General features: G+C 40.7%; 1 protein-coding gene across 1 annotated transcript in view; it reads left to right on the top strand.

Annotated features, from left to right (window-relative positions):
* The window catches only part of LOC134574864 (zinc finger protein 850-like), a 97,439-nt gene extending 95,280 nt beyond the window's left edge, over positions 1-2,159 (top strand). The window contains exon 11 of the mRNA XM_063433915.1: positions 527-2,159. Coding sequence (XP_063289985.1) covers positions 527-2,028 — 1,502 coding nt within the window. The 3' untranslated portion in view covers positions 2,029-2,159. The remainder of the gene's footprint in view (positions 1-526) is intronic.
* The last annotated feature ends 13,302 nt before the right edge of the window (positions 2,160-15,461 follow it).

Below are 15,461 nucleotides of genomic sequence, written 5' to 3' on the forward strand. Positions count from 1 at the left end.
ATGTGAGGAAGGCTGAACTTGATGGACGCAAGTCTCTTTTCAGCAATGCAACTATGTAAGTGGCCTGGGTGCCAGGTCCCTCTAGGGTTCACCCTGCATGCTTTACATTTGGGGTTAAGCCAGCCTCTAGTGGCTGTTTTCCGGACAGCCATTAGAGGCGCATCTGCGACCCTGGAGGCATTTAATGCCTCCATCACGCAGAGCGTCCATAGGAAAGCATTGAAAAATGCTTTCCGATGGACACTTTGAATGTGCGCACGGACGTGGGAGCTGACGTCGGTGGGGGAGGAGAGGTAAGGGAGTCCGGCGGTGGAAGAAGGTGAGTAACTTAAGGGGTTTTAACCCCTTCATCACCACGGGAGAGGGACCCTGAGGGTGGGGGCACCCTCGGGTTGCTATAGTGTCAGGAAAACCGATATAGATGCACCATAGTCACATTTCTAATCTTTCATGAAAATATTTTGGTAAAAAAAAAGAATAATTTATAGTGACATATTTTATTTAACTCAAAGTACATTTCTTGCAGGTGGTTCCAACAGCAGAAGTTATCCTGAAGGATATGACAAGAACAAAAGTGCACTAAGTAATACTCTGAATAAATATTTGAATAACAGGGCCAAGAAATGCACTTCTCTAAGGCCAAAGAGTTGCTCAGACACATGTATGTCTACAACTGAGATAGTAAACAGAAATGCAAACCATTCTAGCCTCTGGACTGCAACAGGAGAAAAACCTTTTTCATGTTTTCCAGGTAACTCATCTCTTACAAAAGAGTGTACTCAAACAGGAAAGAAAGCGTTCTCATGTCCTGATTGTGGGAAATGTTATAGCCACAACTCAAATCTTATTATACATCGAAGAACACACACAGGAGAGAGACCGTTTTTATGTTCTATGTGTGAGAAATGTTTTGTCAGTAAAACAAGTCTTATGAATCATCATAGAACTCACACAGGAGAGCAAGTGTTCTCATGTTCTGTATGCGGGCAATGTTTTAGTGTGCACTGCCATTTTATTAACCATAAGAAAACTCACACAGGAGAGAAGCCTTACTCATGTTTGGAATGTGGGAAATGCTTCAGACAACTCTCACACCTTATTACACATAAAAGAACTCACACAGGAGAGAAAGCGTTCTTGTGTTCTGAATGTGGAAAATTTTTCGTCTATAAATCAGATCTTGTGAAACATCAGAAATTTCACAGAGGAGAAAAACCTTTCTCATGCTCTGAATGTGGGAGATGCTTTACCCAGCACTCTACTCTTATTGACCATAAGAGAACTCACACAGGAGAAAAACCATTCTCATGTTCTGAATGTGGAAAATGCTTTAGTCAGCACTCTACTCTTATTGACCATAAGAGAACTCACACGGGAGAAAAACCTTTCTCGTGTTCTGAGTGTTCGAAATGCTTTAGCCGACACTCAAATCTTATTGTCCACAAGAGAACTCACACAGGAGAAAAACCATTCTCATGTTCTGAATGTGGGAAATGTTTTGTCAGGAAACTAGTTCTTCTGAAACATCAGAAAACGCACACAGGAGAAAACCCTTTCTCATGTTCTGAATGTTCAAAATGTTTTGTCAGTAAATCAGATCTTGTGAGACATCAGAGAACTCACACAGGAGAAAAGCCTTTCTCATGTTCTATATGTGGGAAATGTTTTGTCAGTAAACCAAGCCTTTTGAATCATCAGAGAACTCACACAGGAGAAAAGCCTTTCTCATGTTCTGAATGTGGGAAATGTTTTGTTAGTAAATCAGATCTTGTGAGACATCAGAGAACTCACACGGGAGAAAAACCTTTCTCATGTTCTGAATGTGGGAAATGCTTTAGCCAGCACTCTAGTCTTATTGACCATAAGAGAACTCACACAGGAGAAAAACCTTACTCATGTTCTGAATGTGGAAAATGTTTTCTCAGAAAACCAGCTCTTGTGAAACATCAGAGAACTCACATGAATGTGGTAAGTGCTTTGGCTGGCATTAATTCCTGTGAGTTATTTGAGAATTCACACAAGAGGTAAACCTTCCTCATGTTCTGAATGTCCAAAATGTTTTAGCCAGCACTCAAATCCTATTGACAATAAGAGAAACATCTTTCTCATTTTCTGGATGTGGTAAATATTGTAGCCTGCATCAGGGCCGTCTTTAACGCGGGGCAAACGGGGCAGCTGCCCCTGGCCCAGTTACTCTTGGGGGGCCTAAAGCAGCTGCGACGTGGGCCCCGCTGCCCTCACCTATTTTTTTTCCCCCATAGGGCCGCCGGGTGGGTATTTGTAAGCAGGGGCCCGGTCACATGCCGTTTAACAGCGTGACCAGGCCCCTTGCTTTTCGGCAGCGCTGGTAGGAAGTGACGGCCGCGAGTCACTTCCTCCAACTAACGAGAGGAGCCGTACGGGAGATGAAGGAGGGTGTCAGAAGAGGCAGACTCCAACTCCCAACAGTTTCAGCATCCAGTCTGGACACCGGGGAAACCACCCTCCAAGGTAGGAAACTGGAGGATGGGTTTAAAAGTGTAAATTTATGTCAGTAAGTCTGTGTGTCTATGTCAGTATGTCTGTCTGTGTATGTCAGTATGTATGTCAGTGTATGTCTCTGTGTCTGTGTCCGTATGCTTGTCAGTGTATGTCTCTGTATGTGTGTCAGTATCTCTGTCAATGTGTGTCTGTCGGTGTTTGTGTCTGCGTGTGTGTCAGTATGTGTTTTCTGTGTATCAGTATGTCTGTCGATGTGTGTTGGTATGTCCGGCAGGGGGCAGGGTCTAGGGGCTCCAAGCAAATGGTTGTCCATGGTCCAGTCAATATTAAAGACAGCCCTGGCTTGCATGCACATCTTGATAGCCATCAGAGAACACTGAAGAGAAGCTTTGTGATGCTCTGAATATTGGAAATGTCATGGTCAACACTAATGGTTTTTGAGGCATTAATGGATTAGCATTAGAACATTTGTGTTGTGAATGTGAGACATACTAAAACTGATTCAAATGTAATTTACTACCCATCTTCTCACACTGTAGCAAAGCCTTTATCGTGTTAAAACTATATGTAATAACCCTCATCTATTTTTTATTTTTTTATTTTTTTGGGGCAATTGGTGCCAGTTATTTAAGGTTAATAGTATAGTTATAATTGATTCTAATGGTGGTATATCAGTGGTAAATGTCATCTTTGTTTTTATATGTTGATTGTATAAAAAATAAAAAATAGTAATTCCAGTGTGTATAGCAACTTCATTTGAGCCTGTTTCTCTTTCTTCATTACTCTTTCAATTTCAGCAATTCTATAATCTATAATAGATTAAATTGTGGATGACTTTCTTTGGCATATTTATAATTCTAATTAACTAGTAGTTAATGTTTTAATTATTCATTCCTTTAAATACAACATGTTTTTGGATGTGTTGCCTAATAATGAAATATAAGAAAAAAGGTGTGCTGTGTCTTAATATATATATATTATTGTGAATGTGGTTTTATTGGATTAACACTTTGAGGGTGCACCTATAGATATATTTGTTTGTATTTCCTTTTAAAATAATTTTAAAAGCACCATATATTCACTGGTAAAATTAGCTATTTACCTAATAATGGCCCTAATTGCAATCTACTATTTTATAATTGGGCAGACTAGATGGGCCTAATGGTTCTTATCTGTCGTCACATTCTATGTTTCTATGTGATAATGTAAGGGCTGCTGTTGAGTCATTAATGATGTTGATCCGATCACATTGACTCTGTTCTGATCCTTTTTGACACTTTTTTATTTCATTAGATATCTTTATTTTATGTTAAAATGCAATACATATATCCGCAGACAATGTGCAAGTATCAGAGTACCAAAATGGAAAACTTACAATATTTCTTAAGTAACTAAGGTGACAACACGTGTTTCCATTTTTAGTTTCCTTTCCCCCCCTCCCTTTTACCTCCTTCCCCGGTGTACAGAGACATGAAGATAACCAGTTTATGGCAATATGACATTACGCTAAAGGCAAAACCTCCTGCTGCATGCGTATTAGAGTATGGGGGGCATGACGTCTACAGTGGCTCAGAATCAAGTGCAGGCAACCATACCCTTGTCAAGGTCAGTATCTCACATGGCATTTTCCTCAGTTGGAGAGACTCACTCTGTGATGGAGCTCCTGTACTACAACCGAGTACTTCCGCCCAGTCTGCTTCTTAGCCACTTCCTGAAACGCTTCAGCCCCAGTCGCCGAAGCTTGACTGGTTTCTCTCTGGAGCTCTTTCTTCCCAGGCAGGTAGTATCCACTCTGCCTATTCCTCTGCAGCTTTGCTTCAAGGCAGGTATGTACCTCCTCTTCTAATGTAATAGCTCTGGTCTTGATAAAGACACTTGCGGCTTTCGGGCCTAGCTCTCTTTGATTTACCTCCCGGCTAGAGGGATCGTGCAACCAGCCAACAGGTCCGAAGACTCTGTGACTGGGATCCCTAAAATTCCACACAGGACACACAGTTTCAAAAGGAACTAGCATACAAAACTTTAATTTGGGCAAAGACTAGCCTTTTGGGACTAGTCCTTAAATATGGGGTGACAAACATTTAAAATACAAATACATAGAACATAAATGAGCAATTAAAATAATACATAAACTATTATAATACAAATAACATTCCCAAACACGAAATAAGGCAACAATATATTATGTTAACTACTTATTTTGTTGCCCTCATTTTCATAGCAGTCTTATGCAAATGTACACACTTCTAGTCAGTAAGCAGAGGGCGCAGGAGAGTTATAGTAACAATGTATAGTTTGTACATTGATTGCTGCCATCACACACTTCTTCAGGGACCAAGTCCATAGTATGTAGGTAAGAGGCTGGCCTTCGAGCCTCTCCAAACGGCCATGGAACAGGAGCTTCTGTCACACACCTAGTATGAGAAAAATAGGGGGGAGAAACATCTAGGTGGTAAGCTAAAAAGAGAGTGAGAAGAAGATGTGAGAGGAGAAAGAAAATAGCTCCTAGAAACACAATATGAGAAAAAGAACAGCAGTTCTGCCACGGCGATCCCCACCCTACCCCTGTAGTACCCCACACATCAGGCCCCATCTATGAACCATCGTAATCATGCCAAGGCACCCAGACCTCGGTGCCGTGCTTGAAGTGCCCATAAAGGTAGGCTGTAAGCTTCTCAATTTTGTAAATTTCTTCTACTTTAGACACCCCCATTAACAGGCTTTACACTGTTTTGGAAAGTTACAGGGTCAAATATAGCAAATTCCATTTTTCAGTTTTTTCACATTGAAACCTGCCAGATTAGTAATGTTACCTTTGAGACCGTGTTCTGGCCCAGGAATGAGAATTAGCCATGACGAGCGCAAACCATTTGCAAAAGCAGACAACCCAAGGTATTGCAAATAGGGCATGTCCAGTCTTTTTTAGTAGCCACTTAGTTGCAAACATTGTCCAAAGTTGGACAGTGTTTGTGACTGAGTGGTTACTAAAAAAGACTGGACATACCCCACTTGCAATACCTTGGGCTGTCTGCTTGAGAATACATACAGGGGAGAAACTTTTCTTATGTTCCAAATGTGGGAAATGTTTCAGACAACACTCTAGTTGTATTATACATCAGAGAATTCACAAAGGAACAAAATCTTTTTCATGTACTGAATGTGGGAAAGCTTTTACTTATAAATCAGATTTTGCGAAGCATCAGAGAACTCATACTGGATGGAAACCTTTCTCATGTTCTGAGTGTGAGAGATGTTTTAGTCAACATGCACATCTTGTTGCCCATGATAGAACTCACACAGGAGAGAAACCTTTCTCATGTTCTGAGTGTGAGAGATGTTTTAGTCAGCAGGCAAGCCTTAGTAGACATCAGACAATTCACACGAGTTACCTTTCTCATGTTTTGAATTTGTTTTTGTTTTAGCTGCTACTCAAGTTCTGTTAGATATGAATGAACATGTGCAAGTCCCAAACCATTTTCCATGCTGTTTGCAAGTACCATTATGTGTTTGAATTGGTGGGTTATTTAATAATTATTTTGTGATGTATTATTCGTATGATGTGTTTGATTTTTTTTTTTTTTTGTCTGTGGAAGAATACTGTGCAGTCCATCAGGATAATGACGGCTACAAATCTCAGTAGCCCTTGCTGTGCAAACTCCAAGAATGTTGCATTTTTAGCAAAGCGTTTCAAAATTTTGCCTCAACTCCTGTGTGGTTTTAGAACCATCAACTGATCAGACAGGAGCACATCATTAAGTCTCCATGTCTACTCTTTGGATTGTATTGGCAAGGCAAAATGTGTTGGTCTGACCATGTTTTCTTGTTTCCCTAAAACAAATGCTCGTGATTTAACAGAATATAGTCTATTCTAGACCATGACTCATGTAGGGCCAAGTAAAGCATAACATCCTTATTGTCCCACCACAACAATGCTGGCAGTTTTTCATGTGGAGCCTCGTTAATGACTGTTAACATTTTCTAATCAAGCATACCAGGATGTTTGTGGTGCCACTCAAGGTTTTATTCTTGGGTTTAGAAGATGGTTTAGATCTCCAACCAGAATAGGTTTCAGAAATTTATACAACTGGGGGAAAAAAGAGCAAGTAAATAAACTATTATAACTAACTGACTGCTGAACAATGCGCAGTAAAATGCAAATTTTAAGGGAGGTGGGGGGAGTGGGGGGGGGGGGGGGCAAAAAGACAAAGGATAGGAGTGAAGGGAGAACAATAGACCTGCTTGGAGAAAAAAGATTGGAACAGCTTGCAGCATTGTTCAACTTTTTGTGGAGCCTTCACTTACCAAGTAAACAGGCTGTGGGCCTGTACCAATGTACTGTACGTGTAAACAAATTGTTGGGATATTGAATAACTAACAATGAAAAAAAAAAATAACATAACCCTTCTGAAAAACAACACCCCACCTAAAGCCCACAACCACCGCAGTAGCAAAAATGTATTTTATGGTGCAAGTTTTGTGACATATGATTTATGCAACAATATAAGAATCTAGCTATGTCATGATGTATGGAGAGGTAGGTAGTATTGTGATGTTTAACTTTTAATTCAATACATTTTCAAACAAGGTATTTCATTAAAATTCGAATTCAAAGTGAATTTTAAATTAAAGGTCAAGATAACTAAATTGGAAAAAAAACGACAGCTATGCTGTCATTTTAGCTACTCCGGCCTTAAATTTGGAATTAATTTTGAATTCTCACTTTAGTAAATAACTCTGTAAATGTAAAGAAATATATATGTATACATAGTATATAAACCTTCTATACAATAAAATATTGCCTCGCCCACTAAAGCTCACATATTACAACAGAGGAGTACGTGCAAATAAGACCCTCACCACCCATAATAACCTGGAAAAAAATCAGACATAAACAAGCATATTGGGTGGAAGAGAAAGAAGTAAAACTAGAAACCACCATGTGGCGGACCCAACTCCCAGTGGGTAGCCCTCTCCTCCAGAGAGTATAGCAAGTATAACGTCCCCCCCCCCCCCCCCCCCCCCCCCCCCACCACACACACACACACACACACAAGCCAAAACTTAATGCTGGGAGTAGACCGGTCTATTCAGGGCCACACACGGCCTTTTTATGCAAAATCCCCTACAAGGGGTTTCCAACAGAAAATTACAGGGTAATCCCTCCCAGGATCCTCTGTGCCTGAGAGATAATTACCTGGGAAAAACATAATTACATTATCTCTTGGGTACAGAAAAATCTACAATTTTTATGACACCCCAAACATACATAAAACAACCATGTACCCCTTCAAGTCTTATATCCACAGATAGCCTGGATCTGAGCGCATGACATTTCCAGATCCCACGAATACAGTCAAAACGCTACCGGGGTAAAGTTTTGACCGACCACACACGAGGCGCCTGTCAAAAATAGTTCCATAGAATCATGGGTAGAGGTCGGTCTCTTTCGGGAGTACAAAAACGAATAAACTACCGAACGTAGTCCATAGTTATAACGTGGAACTTGTTCACCTCATCCATACTAACGATTCTACCGAACAGTGCCCTTCCACGATGTAAAGAACCAAACGCAGGTGATGATGGAAGATCAGCGGTGTTTGCAAAGTCGAGTGTCAAATTTTAGTTCCACGTGCTCGACGACCAAACACCGCTGCCTGCGTTTGTGCGAACAAGATGGCCACCACCACATGTTCGTGCATACGAACGGTGGCCACCAGACGAACACTTAGAACACTGAGGTGTGAATCATTATAAGGTGTCAATGGGGTTTAACAAGCACCCGGATAGTCCTTAGTTTGTGGATTTGTTCGGTTCCCGAACAGTACAGGGAAACCACACGAATACAGTCTTTTTATATAGCCCATAGTCCTTGGGCAGGAGGCTAGCTAGCAGGCTCCTTCAGGAACATGTGGCAGAGGCATCTTTGCCCCACACTATCCAGGAAGAGAAAAGGTTGAGGGAAATTCCAGGCATGGGGTGTCCAGATGTACTGGCGGTGAGAGGGTGAAACATGAGAAAGAAAGAGAATTCACTCACCACAGCAGAAGGAAGAAAACTAAAAAAAACAATTGCATGGTGAAAGCTTAAAGGTACTATTGGTGAATGAAAATTATATACCCTTTTACTCTTGTGGTTACCAGGAAATAATACTTCAGAGAGCATCAGGGTGACGCATAGATCCCACGTCACACAATGTACCCAATACGTTTTCCAGCACCACAACCTGTCAAGAATACACATACTTAATAAACTGTTAATTTGTAGAGAACAATGCACAGCCAGGAAAATTGTTCTTCAATGGCAGGATGCATCACCAGTCAGAATAGAATCCCTATGAAAAGACACTATGGTAACCTCACTCACACTTATTTCCTCTACAACAGGAGTAGGCAACCTTCGACACTCTAGATGTTGTGGACGTTTCCAGCATTATGGCTTTAACCCCTTAAGGACACATGACGTGTCTGACACGTCATGATTCCCTTTTATTCCAGAAGTTTGGTCCTTAAGGGGTTAAGAACATTATGGGAAATGGAGTCCACAACATCTGGAGTGCCAACGGATGCCTATCTCTGCTCTACAATGACCAAGTGAAACTCTGTCATATGACCAAATGCTCCAACAATTTCAATTGTTTTCATTGAATGTAATGTTTCCACCACCGGATGATATCACTGGGGGCAGAGTAGGCAGCAGCACTTAAGGAGTCTTGGTACTGGAAAAAAGGTAAGTAAAACCCTTCTATATTATTTTTATTGCAGTTGGGAGGGGCTGTAAGCTAATTTTACCCCACTCTCTCTAGAATGTAAGCTCATTGAGCAGGGCCCTCAACCCCTCTGTTCCTGTGTGTCCAACTTGTCTGGTTACAACTACATGTCTGTTCGTCCCCCCATTGTAAAGCGCTGCGGAACTTGTTGGCGCTTTATAAATAATAACTATAGCCTAGGGCACTATAACGTTAGGAATGGAAGCTTTTCTAATCCTAGTATTTCTTTCATGAGGAATTTTTAGTAAAAGGCTTGCTAATGTAACTTCCATGTCATAAACTACACAAAAATGTTTTGTTCGTGGTGGTATTATTGTAATGTGTTATTTTGTTTGTGGTGTTATTTTTTGTAATGTAAGCATATTTTCATGGTGTTTGTGTGACTGGTGGTCTATTTGCCCTATTTCCCTTTCTCCATTCGAAAATACACAGCGCCATTTTGCTTCCATTGCTAGCGATGGAATACACACAGGCAAAGAACTGAAGTGTATGTAGTTCATAATGCAACTGGCCTGGCTCGCAGAAGCAGGACAGACGTAGTAGATCCATGTTCTACCTTACTGTAACATGTACGATTACAAGAAGGAAATGGAACCGCTATGATAATTATTGTAAAGTGCTGCATAATAAGTTGGCGTATAAATGTTTTCACTTAGTCTTTGTCTCAGATAACCTCAACTAGCTGCCAGGCTGTCAGCTGGGATTAGGAAATGTACCAGGTAAGCCATTGTATGGTGTATAGCCAGCACCGTGGGAAGTGGGACTGAGTTAGCAATGTCATATCCTGCCTACTGTAAGCTTAAAGTAAGATGGTCATGGAGACACAATGTGTTGCAAGAACAGACTGACCATTTCCCCACTGCAGTTACTCTACCTGCATACTCCCCCCTGTATTATGAAAAAAAGTGCGTTAAGCCTGTAAATGTAAAAAGGGCTGTGTGCTCATACAATCATACAGTTCACTGGGGTTCCCTTTACATCCAGAAGAAGCTGTCTTGTATCTTTCTGTGTTGTAACTATCTACGGTCTGCTTTACTGCGATCACTCATAAGAGAATCACTAGCAGTTTTTAGTTAGAATATCCTGTAATACCTGGAGCAACTCTGCAGTGTATCCTGCTTTGCCGGGGTTTTAGTGACTCGGGTACTAGAGTCCTATCGCTCAAGGTAGAAGTTCACTTGGTGAGCTAGCGGAAGTTACCGTAGGTGATACAATACCTTCGGTAACAGAGACGCCAGGAGCGTATCGGTTCCAACTGAATCGTCAGCTAGAAAAGACCCTTAGTTCGCTAGTGGGAAAAATGCAGGGTACTGCAAAGAATCCCACATGCGATACTAGGCCTGAACTGGTCCACCACTTATGCCAGAGCCGTATCATCACAGTTTGAAAAGTGTTTTCTGCGGTCTGCCAAATCCTTTTTTTTTGTGTTGAATTTGACATGTTCAATAGTTCAGTTAATATACTGATAACTTTTATCCATAAGTCGTGACTGCTTAATTTAAGGTATGAGATCCTTTATCACAAACCAATAATATTAAAATGTCAGAAAGTTCAAAAGGGTGAGATTGTGATTGCATCGATATCATTGATGATGCCAATAGCGTACTGAAAATGATCTATTGATAGATTATGATCAACACTAAAGCTATTTGACATAAATAAATCTGCCAGATATTTCTGCTTTCGTGGGCCAGTATTGGCACAGAGGATAACCATACGCATGGTTTTGTCAAGAGAAGCTGAAGGTAGGAAGAGAATAGGGAACTGGTGGTTCCTGAACTTGATACCAGCTGACTCTAAAAGTGGATGTCTTTATGAAACATTACAAACTTCAGAGAATGTAAATCACATAATAGAATTCTCTTCCATTTAGTTCCTTGACATCAGAGAATAAAGGTTCAAAAATTGCTATTAGTAGACATTAATGACAACAACAACTAGTTCTCTAATGAAGAGAGGAAGAAGAAAATGAATGGTGACACAGGTAGATGGCAGCATATGTTCAGAGCTCTTGAGACTGCAGCCATAATCCAGTAACCATGGTTATTCAGAGACCCACTGGACTCCCCTAGAGGTAAGGTCCCAAAACCTTGACGTGGTGATGGTACTTGGAGTTACCCTTTAATATTACCTTAATCAGGGTGGAAATGATCTAAAAAAATATTTAAATCACTAGTCAGTAAGACTCCATTTAAATCATGACTTTAAACTTAAAGGACCACTCTAGGCACCCAGACCACTTCAGCTTAATGAAGTGGTCTGGGTGCCAGGTCCTTCTAGGATTAACCCATTTTTTCATAAACATAGCAGTTTCAGAGAAACTGCTATGTTTGTGAATGGGTTAAGCCCTCCCCTATTTCCTCTAGTGGCTGTCTCACTGACAGCCGCTAGAGGCGCTTGCGTGATTCTCACTGTGAAAATCACAGTGAGAGCACGCAAGCGTCCATAGGAAAGCATTATGAATGCTTTCCTATGCGACTGGCTGAATGCGCGCGCAGCTCGTGCCGTGCGTGCGCATTCAGCCGACGGGGAGGAGAAGAGGAGGATCAGAGGAGGAGAGCTCTCCGCCCACCGCTGGAAAAAGGTAAGTTTTAAACACTTTCCCCTTTCCAGAGCCGGGCGGGAGGGGGTCCCTGAGGATGGGGGCACCCTCAGGGCACTCTAGTGCCAGGAAAACGAGTATGTTTTCCTGGCACTAGAGTGGTCCTTTAAAGACTAATTCTTGCTGGTTGTTATAATTTCAGTTTTCACAACCTGATAAAAGTTTCATATTTATAAAAAAAATAATAATTCAGATTTGTTTACCAGTTATATTAGAAGTTATTTTGATCTAATAAACCATTAGAGATAGACAGACATATAGATTTGCAGGGAAACTGTGTAAATCATTTAAATATCATGTATTTTTGGGAGTTGGGATGACATTTGAATATTCTCAAAATGATGACTAAATGAACTATCTCCAGCTTAACCCCTTAACGCCGTTACGACGTACCATGCCGTCCAGCATTAAATGGGCTTTAAAGCCGTTGCGGCGGCATGGTACGTCGTAACGGCTTAAGCCCCAGGAGCAGAGGTGTACTTACCTCCGCCGCGATCCTCTTCTGGGGGGATGCCTGAGAGCCCAGGCAGCCCCCCTCCGGCAAATGAGGCCCCCGGGGGCCATGTGATCGCTCTCAAAGAGCAATCACATGGCCCCCTATAGCTGGCTATGGATCTGCCAGCAGGGGGACTGTCTAAAATATCAGACAGTCCCCCTGCTGGTAGGAGGTGTAAAAAAAAAAAAAATATTAAACAAGTGTAAAAATAAACTAAAAATATATTTTTATATATATATATAATATGTATATATAATATATATACATATTATATATATGTAACGTCATACAAAGTGTATTTTAATATTATTATAAGTATATATATTAATATTAAAATACACTTAGAATGACGTTACATATATATAATATGTATATATATTATATATATATATAATAGATCTACATATATATTATATATATATATATATACGTATAATTAAAATAATAAATAAATAAAATAATAAAATAAATAAATAAAATATTGAAACAAAATTTAATATAAATTAGTATACACGTAGAATTTAAATACCTATAAATGCATATATATTAAAATTCTACGTGTATATTTAAATAATCTTTTAACGTAATTATGTGATTTGACCGGGTTTAATTTTTTTCCCCTTGTCTTACCTGTCTCCCCGCTCAAGCTCTGCCTCTTTGGTTGAGATTATCACGATTGATGATCTTAGCCAATCCAGTTCTTTCCAAAACTACACTCTGCACCAATTAAGTGGTCTCTCTGAAACCAGCTGACTAAAATAGCAAAGTTTTACTCTGCAATTTTATAGAAACGCCCCTAGTGGCTGATATACTGACAGCCATTAGAGACAGGTTAACCCTGCAATGTAAACATTACTATTCCTGCAGAACGTCAATGTTTTTAACGGCAGGGTTAGAAGGGTGGGCATATGGCACCCAGAATACTTCATTCAGATTAGGTGGTCTGGTGCCTATATTGTTCCTTTAAACATCAGTGTGTATTAATTGAAGTAAACAAAATGTATATTTTAAAAAAAAAACTATAGAGGTTTGCCTTGTTACCTAGGTCCTCGAAGAGCACCAAGACTTTTCTGATCCAAGGTGATGCTCTAAGTTCTGCAGAAGTCAGATGTTCATCTGATAAGCACTTTCAGGCAATTAATGGCCCACTGTGCACAGAATATGCACAGAATTAACATTAACCAGCCTGGAATTCTTGTTCTGGGATGGCTAATGAAGTACTAATGTTGCTGCCATAGGTAGAGTTACACATCTGACACAGTATAAAATATCTATGTGTAGGATTTAATACTGCACATATAGACTCTAAGCATCATGACCACTTCAATTTACTCAAGTGGTCAAGGTGCTTGGAGTAACTCTGTAAGATAAAATGTATTTGTTCATTTATAAAATATTTTACCAGGAAGGATACATTGAGATTTCTCTCATTTTCAAGTATGTCCTGGGTCCACAAAACATTGCATTGATACAATAGGGTACAATAAAATACAAAATTAATATACAAATGTGACAAACTGCCATTTGCCACTGGGCATTGGAGAGGACTTATCGCTAACCTCCTGCCCTGCGACTATGGCCCCGGGACATATTACCCTTTAAGAACTATATTTGGGCATAATAGATTTTTATTATGCTGACTCTGGCCCCTTAACTGTGCTGTACAGAGACTATAGACACCTAGAATATGTTTAACTGCTTCTCTAAGATTCGGTATTAAAACCGTTCGTGTCTTTTAAAACATTCACTTTGTCTCAGTGTCTGGGTGGCCGCCATTTCGGGACTTTGCACGTGTTCGCGGCCATCTTGCGCACAAACAGCGGTGTTTTGCCATCAACCGCGTGGAACTAAAAACGGATACGCAAACAGGCGAACACCGCTGAGACCTCCATGAGCCCATAACTTCGTGCTGGAACTACCGAACAACCGGCCGTTCGGTAGTTATACTTAAGCTTACATAGGGATTCCAGCGAACACCAGGAATACTATGGATGGCAAGGAGTTCGTGGGGTTTTAATGCACGAACAGGGACCGACCGCAGGGCTAAAACTTATGGAACTCTTTTCGGCTAGAGAATCTGTGTGATCGGTCAAAACTTCAAAGACCCATAACTCCCGAACCCCTTAACCGAATGAGCTGGAATTTGGATATGTTGTTCCCCTGAATGAGAGCGGTACTTTAAAGGTGTACCCCCTGTTTTTGGGGGTACATCCAGAACTTGAGTAAAATTGTGTATGTTTTAATTGTGTTACATGTTATCTGAGGGGAGGAGACGTGGGGGTTGTACCATGTATGTGATTGGCTATTTTATACCTCCCCTTGGGTGTGTTCTGTTTGTACTTTACTGTAATAAAAACCAGGCTGGGTGTTCCAGCACTCTGTTCTTCTTGACCCTTCAAAACGTAGCCTCGTCTCGTTCTTGGAAGGGGATTGTATTGGATTGTTACCTTGCTCTTTTTACAGCTGAACCTGACTCTCGCTCTGGATCTTGTGGATGGGATTATACCAGCTCTACTTTTATACAGTAATTTACCAGGGAAAAGGACGTCTCCAACGGCTGATACCCTCTCACTACCTGGGTAGCCGTTATAACAAATATTCTGATTTGAGGTATGTAGAGAGGGATCTCTTAAAGGACTTTAGGCCTGGGGAAGATTTGGAAGTGTGCGGGAGGTCGTTCCATAATTGCGGTGCTCTGTAGGAAAAGGAGGATCGGGCTTCTCTTTTTGTAGGAGGTATACTAAATAAAATGCTGGTACTGGAGGTTATAGGAAGTGGGAAGAGCCGGGGATAGCATTCTGCTCAGGTATGGTGGGAGCTTCACAGAAAAGCTCTTAAACACAAGGCTGGAAAGATGAAGGGTGCGTCTGGATTCCAGCGACAGCCAGTTTATTTTTTTTTAGCATGTCACAATGGTGGCTCCTGTAATTACATTGTAGAACAAATCGGCAGAACGAGTTATACAATGTATATTAAGGTGGGTTTGCTGTGCAGGTGCATATACTACAATCCCATAATCAATGATTGGCATCAGCATTTGCTGTACAATCTTTTCCTTTACTGTAGGGATTAGGCAGGATTTGTTTCTGTACAGGGCACCTAGTTTTGGATAAAGT

The sequence above is a fragment of the Pelobates fuscus genome, chromosome 10, assembly GCF_036172605.1.
Source record: "Pelobates fuscus isolate aPelFus1 chromosome 10, aPelFus1.pri, whole genome shotgun sequence".
NCBI lineage: Eukaryota > Metazoa > Chordata > Amphibia > Anura > Pelobatidae > Pelobates > Pelobates fuscus.